We start from the raw sequence: 18,616 nt of genomic DNA, 5'->3' as shown, positions 1-18,616 counted from the left end.
CGATTCATAACGTCCCCATGGCAACAGGCGTTTTTCTGGCCGGACTGATCTATAAAAAAATAAAGTTACTGAATGTAAGTCAGCATCATCAGTAATCAGTAGTGCCTGTATTCATATTCAACGGGTAGTCTCCTGTTAGCTTACTGAACGTAGATAAATACTTCCCTGATCTAAACTTGGCTTCAAAGAACCCCAAAAACCAAACTCAATGTCTGGCACCTTCTACATCAAACGAGCTGTGTGTGTGTGTGTGTGTGTGTGTGTGTGTGTGTCTGTGTGTGTTATGTGCCGTGCATAAAAATGAAAGGGGTTTGATTTTCATCTGCGGTACATAACACACACCGAGCTCCCTGCTTTGTCTCTGTGGAGTTCTGTGTAAAGAGGGATCAACGGTCCGTTCACACCCATCATGTTCATCAGTCCTGCAGCGCTTCTTTGCCCTCTTACTTTCATCACCGTCTGTCTGTCTCCATATCCCCTTTGGTGTGTGTGTGTGTGTGTGTGTGTGTGTGTGTGCCTGTGTGTGTGTGTGTGTGTGTGTGTGTGTGTGGTTGGTCATCCGTTTGCATGGGAACGATCGTATGTGTGTTTGTACGAGTGACGTTTTGTGCGTGTGTCTCCGCTTGCCTTTGTCTGCGTGTGCGTGTGTGTGTGTCTGTGTGTGTGCGTGTCTGTGTGTGTGTGTGTGTCTGCCTGCGTGTGTGTGTGTCTGTGTGTGTGCCTGCGTGTCTGTGTGTGTGTGTCTGTGTCTGTGCCTGCGTGTGTGTGTGTCTGTGTCTGTGTGCCTGTGTGTGTGTGTGTGTGTGTGCGTGTAGGACCCTGCGTTAGACATGCTGCCCTGTGTGGGCCAGCCGTGCCTCCTACGGGAGGACCAGCTGTTGATTCAGCAGCAGCAGATGGAGGACGACCGCAGGTGGCTGGAGCAGGAGGAGAGGCTGCTGGTAACACACGGCCTTACACGACCCCACACGACTGCACGTCCACGGCCTACTGGTTAAGGACTTGGACCGGTGACCGGAGGGTGGCCGGTTCGAATCCCGACCGGTAGTCAAAACTCAGATGTGGACGGGGGGGGTAGTACTCTCCTACGTCCTCATCCAGGGATGAGGTGCCCTTGAGCAAGGCATCTGAAACCCCCAACCTGCTCCCCAAAAAGAGGGACAATAAAGGATAACTTAACTTAACACTCCGGCACACCGGCCAATCAGGGGCTGGCCTGACGAGGTCGTCACAGAGCGCCCCGTGTTTCTGTCAGGCTTCGAGCGGAGCTGCTGTGTTTCGCGCAGCCTGTGGTCAGAGGATGGGTTGCTGGTTCGGTTCCTCAGCACCACTTCTCTGCCAAGAGTGGAGATGACCACAGAGTTGTTTTTTGGTGGAGGTATTTCTGAGCAGGCGAGTCGCTGGGAGTTTGCTACGTCCTGGGTTTTGGCGTGTCGCTTATATAGAGGTGGTGAATCAGTCTGGACGCACAGTAAGGGACGCTTCTCTTTACGGCAGGAGGAGTAATACTGTGGTGGAGCGCGTTTTGGAGGAATGCGAGATTCCATCAACTTTTGATTGAACCCCATCGCCTCGTTAAACAATTAAATAGCGATTAAATACGTCAAACACATGAGAAATATTATTTGTTATTTTGGCAATATGCTGTAGCACAAGTGTGTGAGAGAGAGAGAGAGAGAGAGAGAGAGAGAGAGAGAGAGAGAGAGAGAGAGAGAGAGAGAGAGAGAGAGAGAGAGAGAGAGAGAGAGAGAGAGAGAGAGAGAGAGAGAGAGAGAGAGAGAGAGAGAGAGAGAGAGAGAGATGTAGTTAGTGTTTTAAATTAGAGAGAGAACAGCCAAGCTAGTTAGTTAGGGGAAGGGCTCCGTCATTACCTGAGCATCCATGGGGGGGCTGGGGGGGGGGGGGGGGGGCGGGTTGAAAAGGATCGACTTGGGAAATCAGGGTAGTTATGCCCACAGGCTCGAGGGTCCGGGTTACTGGCTCCCCCGTTTCTCCCTCGCTCGCCTCGCCCCCTGGGTCTCTCTCGCCATGCCTCTCTCTCCCTCTCCCTGCATCTCTCCCTCTCTCACCCTCTTCCTGCCTCTCTCGCTGCCTCTCCCTCTCACTCACTCTCTCTCCCCCTCCCTCTCTCACCCCCGTCCTGCCTCTCTCTCTCGTACTCCCTTCCTCTCTCTCGCCTTGCCTTTCTCTCTCTCTCACTCCCTCATGCCTCTCTCGCTGCCTCTCCCTCTCACTCCCTCTCCCTCCCCCTCCCTCTCTCTTAGTTTTTGTGAGCCAGTATCCAATATAAGCACAGGAAAGTTGCAGCGACGTCTTAAAAGTGTTCTCCCTGTAGTCCTGCGGTCGGCTCAGAGAGCAGAACTACAGCAGAGAAGAAAAGATTCTCCGGAGGGAAGCAATTTGGGACGTAACAAGATCTTTTAACATGCTGGTTTTCAAGTCCTGTCTAGGAAGGCTGGTAGGAGAAGAGTGTGTGTGTTTGTCTATGTGTACAACATGTGTTCGGGTTTCATTGTCGGGTTGTGCCCAGTGAAACGGCGTGTTTGTCGATGCATGTACGTCCTTGTATTTGTTTGGTTTCGGACCCAAACGAATGGCATCATGTTGTTTTCATGCGTCTCCCTGGTTCGTTTGCTCATTCATTAACCTGCTGTGCTCCACGCAGAAACGTTTTGATGTGGTTGTTCTGTCGATCATTGAGACCGAAGAGCAGCGATTGTCTCATTCTTATCCTAATTTTATTTTATGGAATACTAAAACAAATTTTCGTTTGATACAATGTTATCAAATTATATTGCTTTTCTGTGGTCCACATTTTTACAAATAATAAAGTCCAGATTTTAATAATAAGGCACGGTTTAGAATATAATGGTTTAAATGAAATAGTGCATAGTTATTGTTTTTTTAGTAATTGTTTTAGTTTGTATAACATGACAAAGACGTGTCTGATATCTGCCAACTCTAACTGGGTGTGTTTGTGTCTAGAAGCCAGACACCAGAAGCTCTCGTGGAAGTCTGGACCGAGAGGACTCCGGACTGCAACCACCGGTAGGTCACTCCCCCTCTCGCTCTCTCCCCCTCTCTCTCCTGCTCTTCCTCTCTCTCAATCTCATTCTGTCTCTTTCTCGTTCTCGCGCTCATTCACCTTCTCTTTTTCTCTCGCTCATTGTCGATCTCTCGGTCGCACTCTCTTGTTCTCTCTCTTTCCTCTTCTCTCTCTCTCTCGTTCCTGTTCTCTCTCTCTCTCTCGTTCTCTCTATTCCGTTCTCTGCTCCCTCTCCCTCTCCCTCTCCCTCTCCCTCTCCCTCTCTCTCTCTCTGTCTCTGTCTCTCTCTGTCTCTCTCTCTCTCTCTCTCTCTCTCTCTCTCTCTCTCTCTCTCTCTCTCTCTCTCTCTCTCTCTCTCTCTCTCTCTCTCTCTCTCTCCTAACACTAGTGCTACCCATTGATGAGATAGTGTCTGTCTGTGTGGTAGGTGCTGAACATCCTATTAAAGCAGAACTGAAGTGTGTTCGTGAACCAAGAGGATGCACTTTAAGACTGAATAAAAATCATTGTTCTAGCATCAACTCTTTCAAGGATCAATCACACGGTTGATTAACTTTTTTTGTGGAAGGGGGAATTTGATTTGTCAAATTGTTCCCTTTGAGAAGTATCAATTAATATCAGCTCTGAGCTCCATCTTAACAGGTGGTCATCTTTAAACATGCATAGTGGTTGCTTAATATTGTCAACCAAGCAAGGCTGTGTTTATCGGCTGCTGTCTGTGCTATTCTATCAACCAATCTCGTGTTTGTATTGTCTGGGGATAAAAACCTAAGACTAAACTTAAGAAAAATTACCGGACGGAAGGCTTTTAATATGTTTAGAAAAACATGTTTTGCCACGCATTTCCCCTCCATAAATGTAGCAAAGATATTTCATTTTTCTTTGGACATGTTTGTGTTCCCTGATGCAGATAAACTCTGAAATGCATGTATGTTTCCTGATTGGTGCGTCTATCGCTCAGCTGTGTTGACTTTGATAAGGACGGGGGATTTATACACAGGAAGTGCCCCCCCCCCCCCTTTAGAGGTGATGGTCAGGGTCAGAAATATGGGGGTCATTAGATTCCCACAGCATTTGCAGTTATTATTAGAGTGCTTTTGCAAAACGGAGGAGCTGTCTCGCCCTCCCCTCCTCGAAGTGTTAGCCACAGGGAAACCGTTGTGCTAGCTCGAATCAAAAGCTGCCAACGCTTCAGTCTGCTGTGTGATTTGAAGCCAAGCCTTTATTAATTTCATGATTTATATCAATGTAATCATTTATTTACATCAACTGCTGTCATAAACATGGTTAAGCCAACGGTTCGACAAACAGGTCACATACAAAAAAAAATCCATGTAAATCTTATGTTGAACTTGAGTGTAGGTCGACGAGCCTCGATATCATACCTCGTTATTGTTTTGATTGTTTCTACTGGTGGACGCCAATTGTTTGAACTCTCATGATTCTTGCCCTTTTTTGGGTTGTGTCTTCGTTGTTGAATGTGAGTCGCTTTGTAAGTAGGGTCTGCTTTATGAATGTGACGTGATGCTCTCTTGGCGGAGGACCGTGGTTGTGGCGCATAGGCCTTGAGCAAGGCAGCAGTAGCAGCCTCTGCCTTCAGCATGCTTGCTTCTCGGTGGGAGCCTGATGTTTCCTGGGCGAGATATTTCTGGCTCTGCAATTCATTTCACTACTTGTCCGCCTCCCATTGGATGACTGTGGTTTGTGGTGGGGGTGAAAATATGTCCTTTCTGTGTGTGTCTCCGTGCGTGTGATTTGAGAGTCGGTTTGGAAGTGGGTTGACGTTTATTGCAATCTGTGTGTGTGTTCATCTGAATATTGCTCTTTAGGAGTGTGTGTGTGTGTGTGTGTGTGCGTGTGAGTGTGTGTGTGTGTGTGTGTGTGTGTGTGTGTGTGTGTGTGTGTGTGTGTGTGTGTGTGTGTGTGTGTGTGTGTGTGTGTGTGTGTGTGTGTGTGTGTGTGTGTGTGTGTCCGTGTGTGTGTACACTTGTGTCCATGTGTGTGTGTGTGTTTACACTTGTGTCCGTGTGTGTGTGTGTGTACACTTGTGTCCATTTGTGTGTGTGTGTATGTGTACACTTGTGTCCATGTGTGTGTGTGTGTATGTACACTTGTGTGTGTGTGTGCGTGTGTGTGTGTGTGTGTGTGTGTGTGTGTGTACACTAGTGTCCGTGTGTGTGTGTGTGTGTGTGTGTGTGTGTGTACACGTGTGTGTGTGTGTTTGTGTGTGTGTGTGTGTGTGTGTGTGTGTGTGTGTGTGTGTGTGTGTGTGTGTGTGTGTGTGTGTGTGTGTGTGTGTGTGTGTGTGTGTGTGTGTGTGTACACTTGTGTCCGTGTTTGTGTGTGTGTGTGTGTGTGTTTGTGTACACTTGTGTCCGTGTGTGTGTGTGTACAGCTGCTGTGCAGTATTTTGGGTGGTGTTGTTGGCTCTCAGACCACAACACCACGACGCCACCAAGAACTGTCCTCGGGGTTCTGGGGCGCTGTGTGGAGGACTGCCGGGCCTGCACCCATAGGGGCCTGCACCCATAGGGGCCTGCACCCATAGGGGCCTGCACCCATAGGGGCCTGCACCCATAGGGGCCGGGCGGGCCCCCACAACCCTCTTATAGCGCCGCGGTCGGCCTCAGGAGCACAGGGCGCTCAAACTGAAAGACGGGCTGAACTGTTCAGTTGGTTTTCAAACGGACCAAACTGATTCTGTACCATGTGCCGTGTACGTTGTGGTACGAAGTTGTATTCAAAAATGAGTTTTTCTGGGTCATCCACTGTTGAAATAATTTAGTGCATTTCAAACGTATGCAAAGTATAAGAACGTAAAACAACAATGTTTTGTGTAAGTTCACCGTAGATGCTGTTGGGTCGCTGCTTCAGGGACGTTTGCTAACTTTTATTGTTCTGTCTTTTGCTTTGTTTCATTTCTTTGTGCAGACGGGGAATCAGCACATCTACCAGCCGGTTGGAAAGCAAGGTAATATTACTTTACAAGTCCCTGAACTCACAACTACCGACACACAAGTACTCGTATTCAAATTGGTTTAATTGTATTTGGATATTCGTAAACAAACAGATAACTCAGTATAGTATAACTAGTATAGTCCTCAACAGGGGCGTTGCTAGACCTAGAGTTTTACTGGGGCACAGGCCCCCAACTGCCAACATTTTTTTTTACGTGTGCACAATATGAAATATATGGATACAGAAGGGTATGTACGAGCTTCAAAATTGTTGTCACTGTCATACTGTAGGATATTTTATAGCACTGGTAAAGGTAAAGACGCAAAGATGGATTCATGAGTACCGTACAATTATATTTATTTAAACACATACACATCTCAAAGATTTACAAATAAGGTAACTGACAAATAAACAAAAAGTCTCTTTATGACCTTCACCTCTTTATCAGGAGAAGTCTACACATCTATATTTATTTAGAAGCTGTGTGGAAACAGCATAATTTTGCCAGAACGACATGTACTAAAAAGGCAAGAAACAAGGTTTAAAACTAATAGAATTTCTGACTTAAGGTGAGGTGGCTCATTGCCACCAATCAACCTGGAAAATGTTATAGAACCATCAAAGCTCTTAAATTAAACTAAATAAGGCCATACACTACTGCATAGAGCCTTTTTAAATGATTATTTTTTCACTATTAAGCTGTATCGCCGCGCCTTCATGGTGGCAAAGCGGTCAATAACGTGGCTTTGACTCACTTTGAATAGTTGCTCCTTTTCAATGGACAAAAGAGAAAGTTGGTGAAGCCTTCCTTGCCCCATGGTTGACCTAAGCCAGTTGTGGAGCCTTCTCGACACACTGAAAGATCGCTCACAACTACAACTGTTTACAGGAATTGTGAGTGCAATGATCTGAATTATCTGTGTCAATGTTGGGATCATTGTTGGATCCAGTATGTTAAAAACACCCTGTATATCCATAATTTCCTTTTTTGTGTTAAGGAAGTTTTTGTCTAAAACTTCCTCAAGTTTTGAAGACAGACAATTTTTCATTCATTATTCATTTTCCGCGTGTGTGCGTGCACGCATGGTGTGTGTGTGTGTGTGTGTGTGTGTGTGTGTGTGTGTGTGTGTGTGTGTGTGTGTGTGTGTGTGTGTGTGTGTGTGTGTGTGTGTGTGTGTGTGTGTGTGTGTGTGTGTGTGTGTGTGTGTGTGCGTGCGTGTGCTATAAAACTACAGGCTACAGACGCTCAGTATTGAAAAACTGGTGCTAATTATGTGGGCAACATTCTTTAACAGCAATCAAGTTGTCATTGTTTGTGTCAAACAAGTTGTGAATTTGTTGTAACGTTAAAAAAGGAGATGACTTACTCTGGGCTTTTTCCAGCTCCCGTGGTTTCCAACGAAACATGATCAACAAAAAAACAAGGAATTGAAAGCTACTTACAATATGCCTAGGTTACATTAATTTCCCCTGAAGGCAGCAATGTTCCACTTTCAGCTGGAATTCACGGTACATCAAAACCACGTGTCTTCTTTAGATTTCAGTTCCCTTTATTTATTCACACAGTTCAGCAGCGGCATTTATTCAGAATCAGAGCCCAAATTAAAGCTGCATTTAGGGCGACTATCACTACCCAGCAGAAAAATAGATGCACTATAAATGGTTTTGTATAGCAGTCACGAACATGAGCATAGTTGTGGAAATGCTGGTGTTAGAAAACATAGTTGACGGGAATTAAAGTGCTGCACATCAACTGTACAAATGTAGATTATTCATCACAAGAATTTTAATTCAGAAATCTAATAGGCTAATAAACTCTGAATTGTGAGATAAAATTCAGCATTCTGATAATAAAGTCAGAATACTTGGATAAAATCCGAATTCTGATAATTAAATCCAGCATTAAAGGTTCATTTAAGAAGGTTCTCACCAGTAATTTGTCGCCTGGTCGCAGTGTCGAGTTTTTTTTTAAAGTAGTTCACTAGTCGTAGCGTGCAAATAAATTGCAGTGTCAGAATTCTGAGAATTTTGTCAGCATTCAGATTTCCCAGAATTCTCTTACACTGCAAATTAAAGCGCTACTACTAGCAAACTAGTTTCAGCGTGACTGGAGAGAACTTCCTTAAATTAACCTTTAATGCTAGATTTGCATCAACGCTATTGTGTGAATTAGTATGGTTCTCTTTCATGGAAGCCGGAAGTGGGAGATTCCTTATTTTTTTTACCATTATTGTTTTATTAACAAATTTCTCCTACAGGGGATTGATAAAGTTCTATCTAGACTATTGAACAGAAAGAAACACTTGGTCATACTTTACACACTTTCAGAAGAGTCACGTGGACGAATCCGTAAATAACTTTTTTTTCATTGGTTGTTGCGTTAAATCTTACCCAGATACAATAGGGCTATTTTCTGATTGGCTTTTATGTAGCCCCTTTCGTTTTTTGATTGGCTGGTAAGAGGCAGGCTCGACTGAAGACTCCCGAGGCAGCAGGAGATGCACTTGATGAATCCTGCCGATTCCATAGCGAGAGCGGCGCTTCTGCAGATGAATTTAATAATGATCAATGGAATTTTACTGGGGCACTGGAGACTTTTACTGGGGCACGTGCCCCAGTAAAAAGGGGCTGACGACGCCTCTGGTCCTCAATCCACTGTCAGATTCATGCTTCCAGAATACTGTTTACTCGTGTGATAATAATCAACTTAAACACTTTCTGACTCTAAAAGACGGGATTGTCTCATCGTGGACCAGGCGAACGCGATCAGGGCCCCAAAGGAACATAAATATTTGTGTCTGTTCTTAGTCGACTTGCTAATTAAAAGGAGATGCAAACCCGCAGTGTTCCAGATGGCGACACTAGACGCTATATTACTGTCGGGTTCTTACTCATGCATCTTCATTACTGGGGTGCTCATAACTCTACGACTGTTGTGGATGATGATGATGTTGTTGTTGTTGTTGTTGTTGTTGTTGAAGAGCATGCAGCCCCCCCCAAGAAGCCTCCCCGACCTGGAGCTCCCGGACACCTTGGGAGCCTGGCATGTCTGAGCTCTGGGGATAGCTACAACGACGGGCTCAAGGTACACACACGCACGCATGCACGCGCACGCACACACACACACACACACACACGTGTGTGCGTGTGTGTTAAAGTTGAAACAGCCAATGCTGCCTTCTCCGAGTTCAACTTGTTTTGCTCTTCTAAACGCACAATTTCATAAATAACGTTAATATTTTCCTTTTATCTTCTTTTCCTTTGGCTTGCTCCCTGCACCCCCCCCCCCCCCCCCCCCTTCTGATTTTCTGTTCACCCCAGCCCTGGCGGGTAAGCGGCCTTGTGTGTGTGTGTGTGTGTGTGTGTGTGTGTGTGTGTGTGTGTGTGTGTGTGTGTGTGTGTGTGCGCGCGCGTGTTCCACTAGGGTCCTAGTTAATTTAGTCGTAGCTTCTCCTCCTCCTCTTATTCGATCACTTAACCCCGATCATCCAACCATCAATGGCCTAACCCTCCTCACCCATTCATGATGCCTGCTGTGTGGGTCAACTAGCTGCCAATGAAGCATCCTAATCAGACCAGCCGACTAGCACTCACGGATCCTCACGCCTCCTTCGCTGTGTCCCCTCTCCTCCTGAAGACAGCCCTACTCTGGTTTAAGGCGTCTTCGTCAAGCGTTGATTCATTCACTCTTTCGATTGGAGTGCTCTTCCGTCATATTCAATTTATGAATGAAAAGTGCGGCTGTAGACTTTGTACACCGGGCATTTGGTGTGTGTGTGTGTGTGTGTGTGTGTGTGTGTGTGTGTGTGTGTGTGTGTGTGTGTGTGTGTGTGTGTGTGTGTGTGTGTGTGTGTGTGTGTGTGTGTGTGTGTGCGTGCAGGAAGGGTGGGGGGAAATGAAGCAGGAGGCGATGCAATTTTGTTAATCTTTTGTTTGTGTTCTGTGCGACAATAATTGATTCTCCGCCTTCTGGATCTGTGCATGTGAACTATGAAGACAGTAGAGGGCTAACTGTCTGTATATCTAAGCCTGGCTTAGTGGCAGCTCTCGGATCACATCATGTAGATCTAAACCGTCATTCATTCCGGTTGAAGGCTTCCTGTCTGCAAACATTGCTACAATTATCCCTATTCTCGAGTTTAGCAATGATTATGCAGAGTGAAACTCCGTCCATCACTCATCTACATTTTGGTAATTTCATTGCTTGTCAATTTTTCTGTAGTCTAATTTGCACACTAGTCCTCGATGAGTTTGCTGCCATCTAAAGGTTCAAACGGACCCAGCCTCTTCTGCTGTGAGTGTGTAATCCCGTCGTCGGATCACGTAGTGCTTGAAAACCCAAACCCTTTCATCGCAGCCATACCTTTTTAATCAATGTATTAATAATTAATAATGAATGTTCATTAATTATCCCAGTGCCTCATGATCTTGGCCCTGTATGATGTCCTCAAAGTGATGTTAATTATTCTACCCGACGATCGGCGAAGCACTTTGAAAATCAACAACCTTTAGATCGCCGCAAATTCTGAACACCGTCTCTCCACGTCTAGCCTGGGACCTTTTCTAATTTGTGGTGTTGCCCTTGCTTTGTGGTGTTGCCCCCACCCCCCCCCCACACCGTGTTGTGCTCCAGCTGCAGCCCCAGGAGATCAGCCCCCCCCCCACCGCCAACCTGGACCGCTCCAACGACAAGGTGTACGAGAACGTGACGGGCCTGGTCAAGGCCGTGATCGAGATGTCCAGTAAGATCCAGCCGGCGCCCCCGGAGGAGTACGTCCCCATGGTGAAGGTGAGACGCGCTCCGTCCCCCCCCCTCCTCACCCTCCTCACCCTCCTCACCCTCCTCACCCTCTACGCTGCTGTTCAAATGTCCGCCTGGCGTTGAACGTCTCTAAACGTTGATATGCTTTTTCTCCACTGTGTCATATGTTGAGTTCTGACGATATCGTCGAAGCTGGAGCACATTAAAGGCCTCGGAACGTGGCTTTTTCGGACGAAACGTATTGTAGCGCAATCACAGTTTTTGTTATCTTAAAGGTGACGTATTACACCATTAGGAGTGATTAGCCGTTCCAAGCCGTTCTGAAAATTGCCTTTACTGACATCACAAGTGCTGGACTCACGCTCACACCCGGTGGTTTAATATGTCACCTTTAACAAACACGGGTCCCTAAAGTTACCCAGATGAAAACCTGTGGCTGAATCTGTGGTAAAGGTTCTGTGTTTGTTGTTCCTCAGGACGTAGGCCTCGCGTTGAGGACACTGCTGGCGACAGTGGAGGAGACTTACCCTCAACTCCCTGCCTGCACACACAGAGAGGTACCGCACACGCACACGCACACTCACACACAAAGACACACAAAGACTCTGAATTGCTACATCTCCCCCTGGTGGCAGCAATGTGACATTCTCAACCACCTCCTCAATAGACTCCACATCAATACTCCATTAAGTCTGTGGTTTTCAATCCAATGCAGATCGAGATGGCCCAGAAGCTGTTGAACTCTGACCTGGCAGAACTCATTAGCAAGATGAAGCTAGCCCAGCAGTATGTGATGACCAGGTGGGTACAGAGACTCCAGGATCTTAACCAGTAGAGAAGTACTAATGTGTTGCTTCCACGCATTAGTGTGTAGAAAACATTATATTGAAAAATACTCACTTACACAAATGTATGCTGTGAAATAAAATGTGTGCTAATATCTGATGCTCATCTACTGGATTTAAACAATCACAGATTTGTCTCCATTTATTTTTTACTTGTATACCAAATTAATCGGCTTAAAATAGTCGTAAAATGCTTAGAGAAACGTATTGTTAATTAATATATCCAAAGGATTGCGCCCCAAGCGATCATCATCAAGTTCGGTGGTCTCTTCCTCACGCCTCATCCTTTATCGACCAATCACACGCTCTCTAAACCCTCTGGTCCCGCCCCTCTGCCCCCCAGCCTGCAGCAGGACTACAAGAGGCAGATGCTGACGGCCGCACACGCCCTCGCCGTCGACGCCAAGAACCTGCTGGACGTGATCGACCAATCGCGGCTCAAGATGATGTCGCTGGCCCGTCCGCACTAGCCCCCGCCCTCTTCAGCCCCCCCCCCCCCCCCCACCCCCCCCCTCCCCCGGGGGGGCCAGGAACGTACCGACGCTCCACGCGCGCGTTCCTAAAGGACTATAAACAAAAGACTACCTGATGCTCTAAGGACACCCGGCTGAGTCGTCTGTAATATGTAAAGCGGGCTCTTCTTCTGTGGTCTCGGAGGTTCGCGGCCGGCGAGAGGGGGAACCTTAAAAGATTGAACGTCGTCTTCGTCCGCCCGCCCGCCCGCCCGCCGCGAACTCTGGCGGTCGGGGGCGGAGCCAGAAGACCTCCGAAGCCGCCGGCGCGACGCTCCCACATCAGGGAACGCCGACCACCTCTCTCGCCCTCGGAATTCTCAACCGATGAATGAAGGAGAAGGGGCCAGCGAATGAACAGGGTCGCCATGGAGACGGGTGGCTGTCGAGTCAATGTGGTACTGAGCCAAAATACACAAGATCCACACGCTCCACGGTCACTCGGCAAACCAGGGAAAACACTTGGGAATAAAACATTTTATCGTCGGGGACAACCTCACTTTGGAATCCAGTTATTGTGTTCCATAATAATACTGGGACTGCAATACCCAGAGTTCTCAGCTTCTTGGGGTCGGGGGGGAAAAAAAAAAGAAGAAGCTGTGGGCACTTGGTTGTCGTGACGACGGCAACAACCGATGGCTTGAGGTTTTTGAACCGGTTATGAACCGGTTGTCGGCTGTACCCGACCGCGGCCCAGTGCACGATTCACCCTGAAGCGTAACCATGAGCCCCATGCTATACAGCGCTAACTTAACCCCTCCCCTTTGGATCGGACGTCCTCCCCTTGCGTTGGACATACCTCACCCCTCCCTCATCCTGCTCCCAACGGCATGTCTGGACGACAAAGTGGGGGCTGAGTTGTCGTTGTTGTCGTTGTTGTTGTTGTTGTCTTCGTCGGTGACGGGGACGTGACAATGTGGTTCGTACAGAAAGGCTGAACGTTCGCCCCACACCATCCCCCACCCCCACCCCCACCCCCACCCCCACCTCCACCCCCACCCCCACCACCTCCACCCCCACCCCCACCACCTCCACCCCCACCCCCACCACCTCCACCTCCACCCCCACCCCCACCCCCACCACCTCCACCCCCACCCCCACCACCTCCACCCCCACCACCTCCACCTCCACCCCCACCCCCACCACCTCCACCCCCACCCCCACCCCCACCGCCTCCACCTAAAGCCTACAATCAACCCCCCCCCCCCCCCCCCTCCTGTCTTCCAACCCTCCCCCCCCATCACTTTATTTATTGCCTTCATCTGAACGTGCCCCCCCCCCCCCCCTCCCCTCACCGTGTCGCTCAGGTCGTGATCGATCTTCTCTGGGGGGGCAGGACTCCTCCCAGTCCGGGCAGACCGGAGGCTCCGAGCCCCCGTCTCCCCGTCGACTCCTCGTCTCCTCCCCTCCTCCCCGTCTCCTCCCCTCCTCTCCTCCCCGTCACCTCGTCTCCTCCCTGTCTCCTCCCTGTCTCCTCCCTGTCTCCTCTCCTCTCCTCCCCGTCTCCTCCCCTCCCCTCCTCCACTCCTCCTAGTCTCCTAGCCTGGCCCTTGCTCAGAACTACGGCGCCGTGGTTCTGGTTGGTTCTGGTTGGTTCTGGTTTCTCCTCGCCCGGGGAGACTCTGAGACCTTTCCACCTCAGGAGAACCGGAACCCGCCAGAACCGGAACCCGCTGTCCCCCAGAACCCAGCCCAGAGCCTGTTCCCACCACGCTCACCGAGCTGAAGCCGATCCACTGTGATCTTCCAGGAGGGATTTTCCACTTTGCTTTGTTTTCAGTTTTCGGGACTCGGAGGAAGAAGATGAACATTAAAAAAAAAAATAAAGAATAAGTTTATTAATCCACCCAGGAGCACTGATGCTATGACTATCTGCCGTATCGCTACGGCTTCTCTTTACAACCGCGGGACGTCCCACGCCCGGGTCAGATGGACCAATGAGAGGATGGGTGGTGGTGGGGGGGGGGGGGGAGGAGTCTGCTCCATGACGAGATGACCCGGATGGGCCCGGAACCGGTGATCATACCCTCCCGTCAAAGGGTCAGGGTCTTTTGTGTTTCTTTTCCTCTGCGTCCTCCGACCGATAGCGAGCGCCTCCTCCTCTACACAGACTTCCAGACCGCCGCGACACACTTTAACCCAGCACCTCCTCCCCCTAACCCCCCCCCCAAACAAACAGCTACCCCCCCCCCCCCCCCCCCCCAAGCGCAAAGACAATGCACCCGACTACAATCGGAGGAACTACACCAACTGGAATAGCGGTGCGCTTTATTTTTTTCTTTCCTCCATTTTTACATGATGTCGTATCCCCCCCCCCCCCCCCCCCCCCCCCACAGACACACACACAAACACACGCACATGCACACACATGCAGGATATCACGGCGGGAACCTCCCCCCCCCCCCCCCCCCCCTAATCCCACACACACACCAGGCCTCCCCACAACTGGAAGCAGCGTGGCTCTGGTTGAGAGACGGCATCATACTGAAGTCATGGTGAAGCTGTGCAGCACAAAACAACCCCCCTCTCCCTCCATTGGTTCTTCTCTATGTTGATATATACCCTTAACGGCCACCAGGGGGAGCTCTGCCAGCACTGCTGTACCCGAGGAGGAGACGCGCTGGTGCTGTAACTCCGCCCCCGGTTCTCGTTGCACCACCGTTGTGATTCACTGGTATCCTGTACAGTACTTATACTAGTAAACACTGTTTATTGTTTTGTATTTTATTTTGTTTTGCGTCCCCGGCCTCTATATTGGAGAGAGGGAGGGGGGTAAGATAATAAAAGAATGAAGTGTCCACTGTTCTGTCTGTTTGAAGCTTTTATTAAGTATCAGCCAACATGCAGGTCTCCTTAGTGTCTGCATCTTTATACATATATTTTATAAGATTCTTATTGAAAGTCCTATTTCTGAGCAGGGTATTCAAGTGAAATTATGATCAAATATTGCTGATGTTCACAACACATTTATTTTTTCCAAGGACGCATCCATTTCAATTGAAGTACATTTAAAGTAAATAATAATGATGTAAAAAGGTTAACAGTCAATTAAAAAAACGTAGCCACCGATACTAACTGATGTGTGTAATAAGTAATCAGGGCTGTAATGAAACAGCAGCTAGTGATCAATGGGACCTGGTCACTATTTTTTCCATTTAATTGTGTTTATTTATTTAACCTCTCTCTGCTCCATGTCCTGTAGGCCAACATTTCCTCCGGTCACCCTAGTCCCTCGCTTCAAAAACCTGCGTTCTCCCATTATCAAAAGATTAAACCAAACAAACCAGTTGAACTTCTAGCAAGTCCAACTGGTTTCCTCATGATGAATCAAAGCAGCATTCGATAAAGTATATAATTATAAGACAGTGGGTAACACCCATGATAAAATCATTTTGCGATACGTGACGTATTGCATAAGTGCGCATCTGTGAACGTCTTACTGCGCCACCAGTCCCAGCAGCACCAGCAGGGACAGCGCCGGGAGGGCCTTGCGTGCGGAGATGCTACCGGCCCCGTTGACATTACAGAGGTTACTGTTTCTGCAGCATTCTGCCAGGACGCCGTCGCCGTTCGCGTCCAGCCCCGATGTGGTAGAAACGCCCGTGCAGGTGGACGCGGTGGCACACTGTTTGGAGATGGTCCTGGAGGAGCCTGGGACAGCACAGGGCTTTAGTACGCCTATATGGCCTCGACTCGGTGTACAAAGCAACCACAAATGTATGGAACGTGATGTGTTGGGACTTAAAGTACCCTCTTTTTATTAGACTAAATCATGAGGAAAAATGCCATCCCAGAAAAAATGTTTTCATGTTTTCTTGAATATTCAATTGAAAATGTAGAAATAATATATAATGTATATTATATTATATATATTTAATGCTTTTAATAATGCCATGAAGGCAAATATGTTATTCAACCTTTTCAATTAGGCCAGTAATAGAGATTTTCTCTATTGTACCTGTATCTCAAATTACCTTTAACGCTTGATTGACAAAGCATGAGTCATGGTCTACATATGTTGCACATGAACTATGGAGGCGTGATATATGTTCAATACACGTAGTTATATAGATATAATTACCCCGAATGTCTATGATGGTCAAACAGCGGTTCTCTAATGCCGGGCAGGTTTGGTTATTCCGGTTGCATTGCTCATTGGTCGGAGCAGTGCTGCACACGTAGCAACTCAAAGGCAGTGCTGGAGACATGAGAGTAAAGCAATACTAAGTTACAATGTCCACACACACGCACACACACACACACACACACACACACACACACACACACACACACACACACACACACACACACACACACACACACATAGTGAAGATACAAATATAGTCTCAAAGGGTTGCGAACCAAACTTAACCTAGTAGTGATCAGAAAGGTACGGGGTGAAGGAATAACCACTGAAGCAACATCGAACATGAACTTTACAACGGAATTTCCCCAGAGCCGGATTAGTAAAGTTGAATCTTATCAACCTTGATCGGTGATGGCAGATTTCTATGTCAGATAATGCTTAAACTTCCTTCAAACCTATGATAAATCTCTCCCATAATAGCAGATGCCTACCTGGCCTTTGTCTGTGTCCCCTTTAACACTGAAAACAGGGAACATATTCGATGCTATGCTATGCTATGGATCAGCTTCTCTGGATTTCTAACTCAGTCAGTGATATAATGATCAAGATCATTGATGCTGTAAGGATTCATTATTTAATGTTCTAACCCTTAACCTCGCCTGATTTTTTACGCGAGAACTATACAACACACAATACTTTTAACTTCTCAATCAGAAAACCAATCAAAGTGTCAAAGGTAGCAAAACCAATGGAGGAAGAGAAAGTGCCCCCAAGTGCGCCATACTAAACCTGTTCGGCCTGTAATCAAGAAGAACAGCTTCAATATAAATAGCCTGCTCCACCTTTGTTCATTTCATACCTTCTTTGTATTGGATTGTCAGACGCATGCATCTTGGAACGCATGACAGAAGCAGCACTTCACTTAATAAAACACACGATTCCTACGATCACTATTCTCTAGAAAACATCAAACTACTTCACAAATTAGGATATAGGCTAGAGAGAAACCTTCACTGTCGTACGAGACATATTTATATTTAAGATAAGAAATAAGATAAACTGTATTGATCCCTCCTTGGGAAAATTCCCTCAAGAGCCAAAAAGCAAAGGATTCAGACTGATGAATGAAAACAAAATAAAGTTGAATGAAATAAAATGATATAGATATACATAACACATCTAATAGCAACAATACACGGATCATCCCCTGAATCCTCAGAGCGTCCTGTCATATGTACCTGACGGCAGCAATAGGGTGAGCAGTCCCAAGCCTAGAAGGATCTTCATACTGGAAGGCATCGCATCCGACATCCTGCAACGACTGGCACCGACTGCTGTCTCTTACACCTGCCTGTCACACTAGTAGCTGTCTAGATGTTTGTGTGGATGCACGTGCATGTTTACGTGCGTGCGTCTGTCCTCCTTTTGTTTTTTAATTCTTGGACGGCACACCCCGCGATGACAGATCATCGACTAATCCAAGAAAAAGGCATTCTGTGAATACCTTCTCATTGTTTGAGTGTGTTTTGGTTTCACTTATCCTTTGTATCGGATTCGCCAGCACATCCCGTGCAAGCTGATTTTCTTGGGTACGTCACGCTTTAGATAGATAGATAAACCTTCATTGCCACAAGGTGAATATGTCTTGCACTTGGGAGCATAAATACATATCAGCACAAACAGCACATATAAGCTCAAAGCCGTACACATACAGACTCAGACGATGATAAATAGAATGACTAATAAAAATCGACAATGTAAAAAGATAAAGACTAAACATTCAAAGTGGATAATGCATTCTTTAGGGTGGCTCTCTACCTGATTTCAACGTATTAATCAACTGACGTTTAAATGTCAACCAAGTGTCATAAATTCCAGCCATACTCAATTCACCACACTAAACTTCATTTAGAATCAGACAATTAGGGTAGGATCTTTGTTACTGAGGTGCCATGGCATCTCAGCTGGCTTTCAGTAAATTAATTTGAAACATGGCTTTTTCTGAGAAAACGTATTGAAACGCAATAATCATCTTTGTAATCGTAACCAACATGTGTCCCTAAAGTAACCCAGACGAATACGTGCGGATGATTTTGTGGTAAATGTTCTGTGTTTGTTGTGACTCAGGATGTAGTTCTTGCATTGAGAGAGGTGCAATACACACATACACACACACTCAAACACACACACACACACACACACACACACACACACACACACACACACACACACACACACACACACACACACACACACACACACACACACACACACACACACACACACACACACACACACACCTACAATGAAAATAAATAAATGAACTTATTATGCTCGTTGACCTTTTGACCTCAAGTTGCCAAGGAGCATAATAAGTTTATTTATTTATCTTAATTTTGAAATATT

The 18,616-nt window shown here is 47.1% G+C and overlaps 2 protein-coding genes across 2 annotated transcripts in view; one reads left to right on the top strand and one right to left on the bottom strand.

The window, feature by feature from the left end:
- Nucleotides 1-12,094, top strand: part of LOC130383751 (focal adhesion kinase 1-like) — a 47,496-nt gene extending 35,402 nt beyond the window's left edge. Inside the window, exons 26-33 of the mRNA XM_056591525.1 lie at nucleotides 816-941; nucleotides 2,986-3,048; nucleotides 5,978-6,017; nucleotides 8,986-9,089; nucleotides 10,638-10,793; nucleotides 11,243-11,323; nucleotides 11,482-11,567; nucleotides 11,955-12,094. Coding sequence (XP_056447500.1) covers nucleotides 816-941; nucleotides 2,986-3,048; nucleotides 5,978-6,017; nucleotides 8,986-9,089; nucleotides 10,638-10,793; nucleotides 11,243-11,323; nucleotides 11,482-11,567; nucleotides 11,955-12,081 — 783 coding nt within the window. The 3' untranslated portion in view covers nucleotides 12,082-12,094. The remainder of the gene's footprint in view (nucleotides 1-815; nucleotides 942-2,985; nucleotides 3,049-5,977; nucleotides 6,018-8,985; nucleotides 9,090-10,637; nucleotides 10,794-11,242; nucleotides 11,324-11,481; nucleotides 11,568-11,954) is intronic.
- A 2,818-nt stretch (nucleotides 12,095-14,912) lies between these two features.
- Nucleotides 14,913-17,579, bottom strand: LOC130384504 (ly6/PLAUR domain-containing protein 6-like). Its single transcript, XM_056592724.1, has 3 exons — nucleotides 17,449-17,579; nucleotides 16,205-16,321; nucleotides 14,913-15,774 (listed from the first exon to the last, which is right to left on the bottom strand). The coding sequence occupies exons 1-3, from the start codon at nucleotides 17,519-17,521 to the stop codon at nucleotides 15,560-15,562; spliced, it is 405 nt and encodes a 134-aa protein (XP_056448699.1). The 5' UTR covers nucleotides 17,522-17,579; the 3' UTR covers nucleotides 14,913-15,559.
- Between the last annotated feature and the right edge of the window lie 1,037 nt (nucleotides 17,580-18,616).

This window comes from Gadus chalcogrammus, chromosome 6, assembly GCF_026213295.1.
Source record: "Gadus chalcogrammus isolate NIFS_2021 chromosome 6, NIFS_Gcha_1.0, whole genome shotgun sequence".
NCBI classification, from domain to species: Eukaryota; Metazoa; Chordata; class Actinopteri; order Gadiformes; family Gadidae; genus Gadus; species Gadus chalcogrammus.
This window is presented reverse-complemented; position numbering and strand designations above follow the sequence as displayed.

Excerpts from the sequence above, each read along its gene's own strand:
- LOC130384504 (XM_056592724.1), bottom strand. The coding sequence starts at position 17,521 with ATGTCGGATGCGATGCCTTCCAGTATGAAGATCCTTCTAGGCTTGGGA. Across the intron at positions 16,322-17,448 it reads CACCCTATTGCTGCCGTCAG|CACTGCCTTTGAGTTGCTAC; the intron begins GTACATATGACA and ends TCATGTCTCCAG. Across the intron at positions 15,775-16,204 it reads GACCATCATAGACATTCGGG|GCTCCTCCAGGACCATCTCC; the intron begins GTAATTATATCT and ends GTGCTGTCCCAG.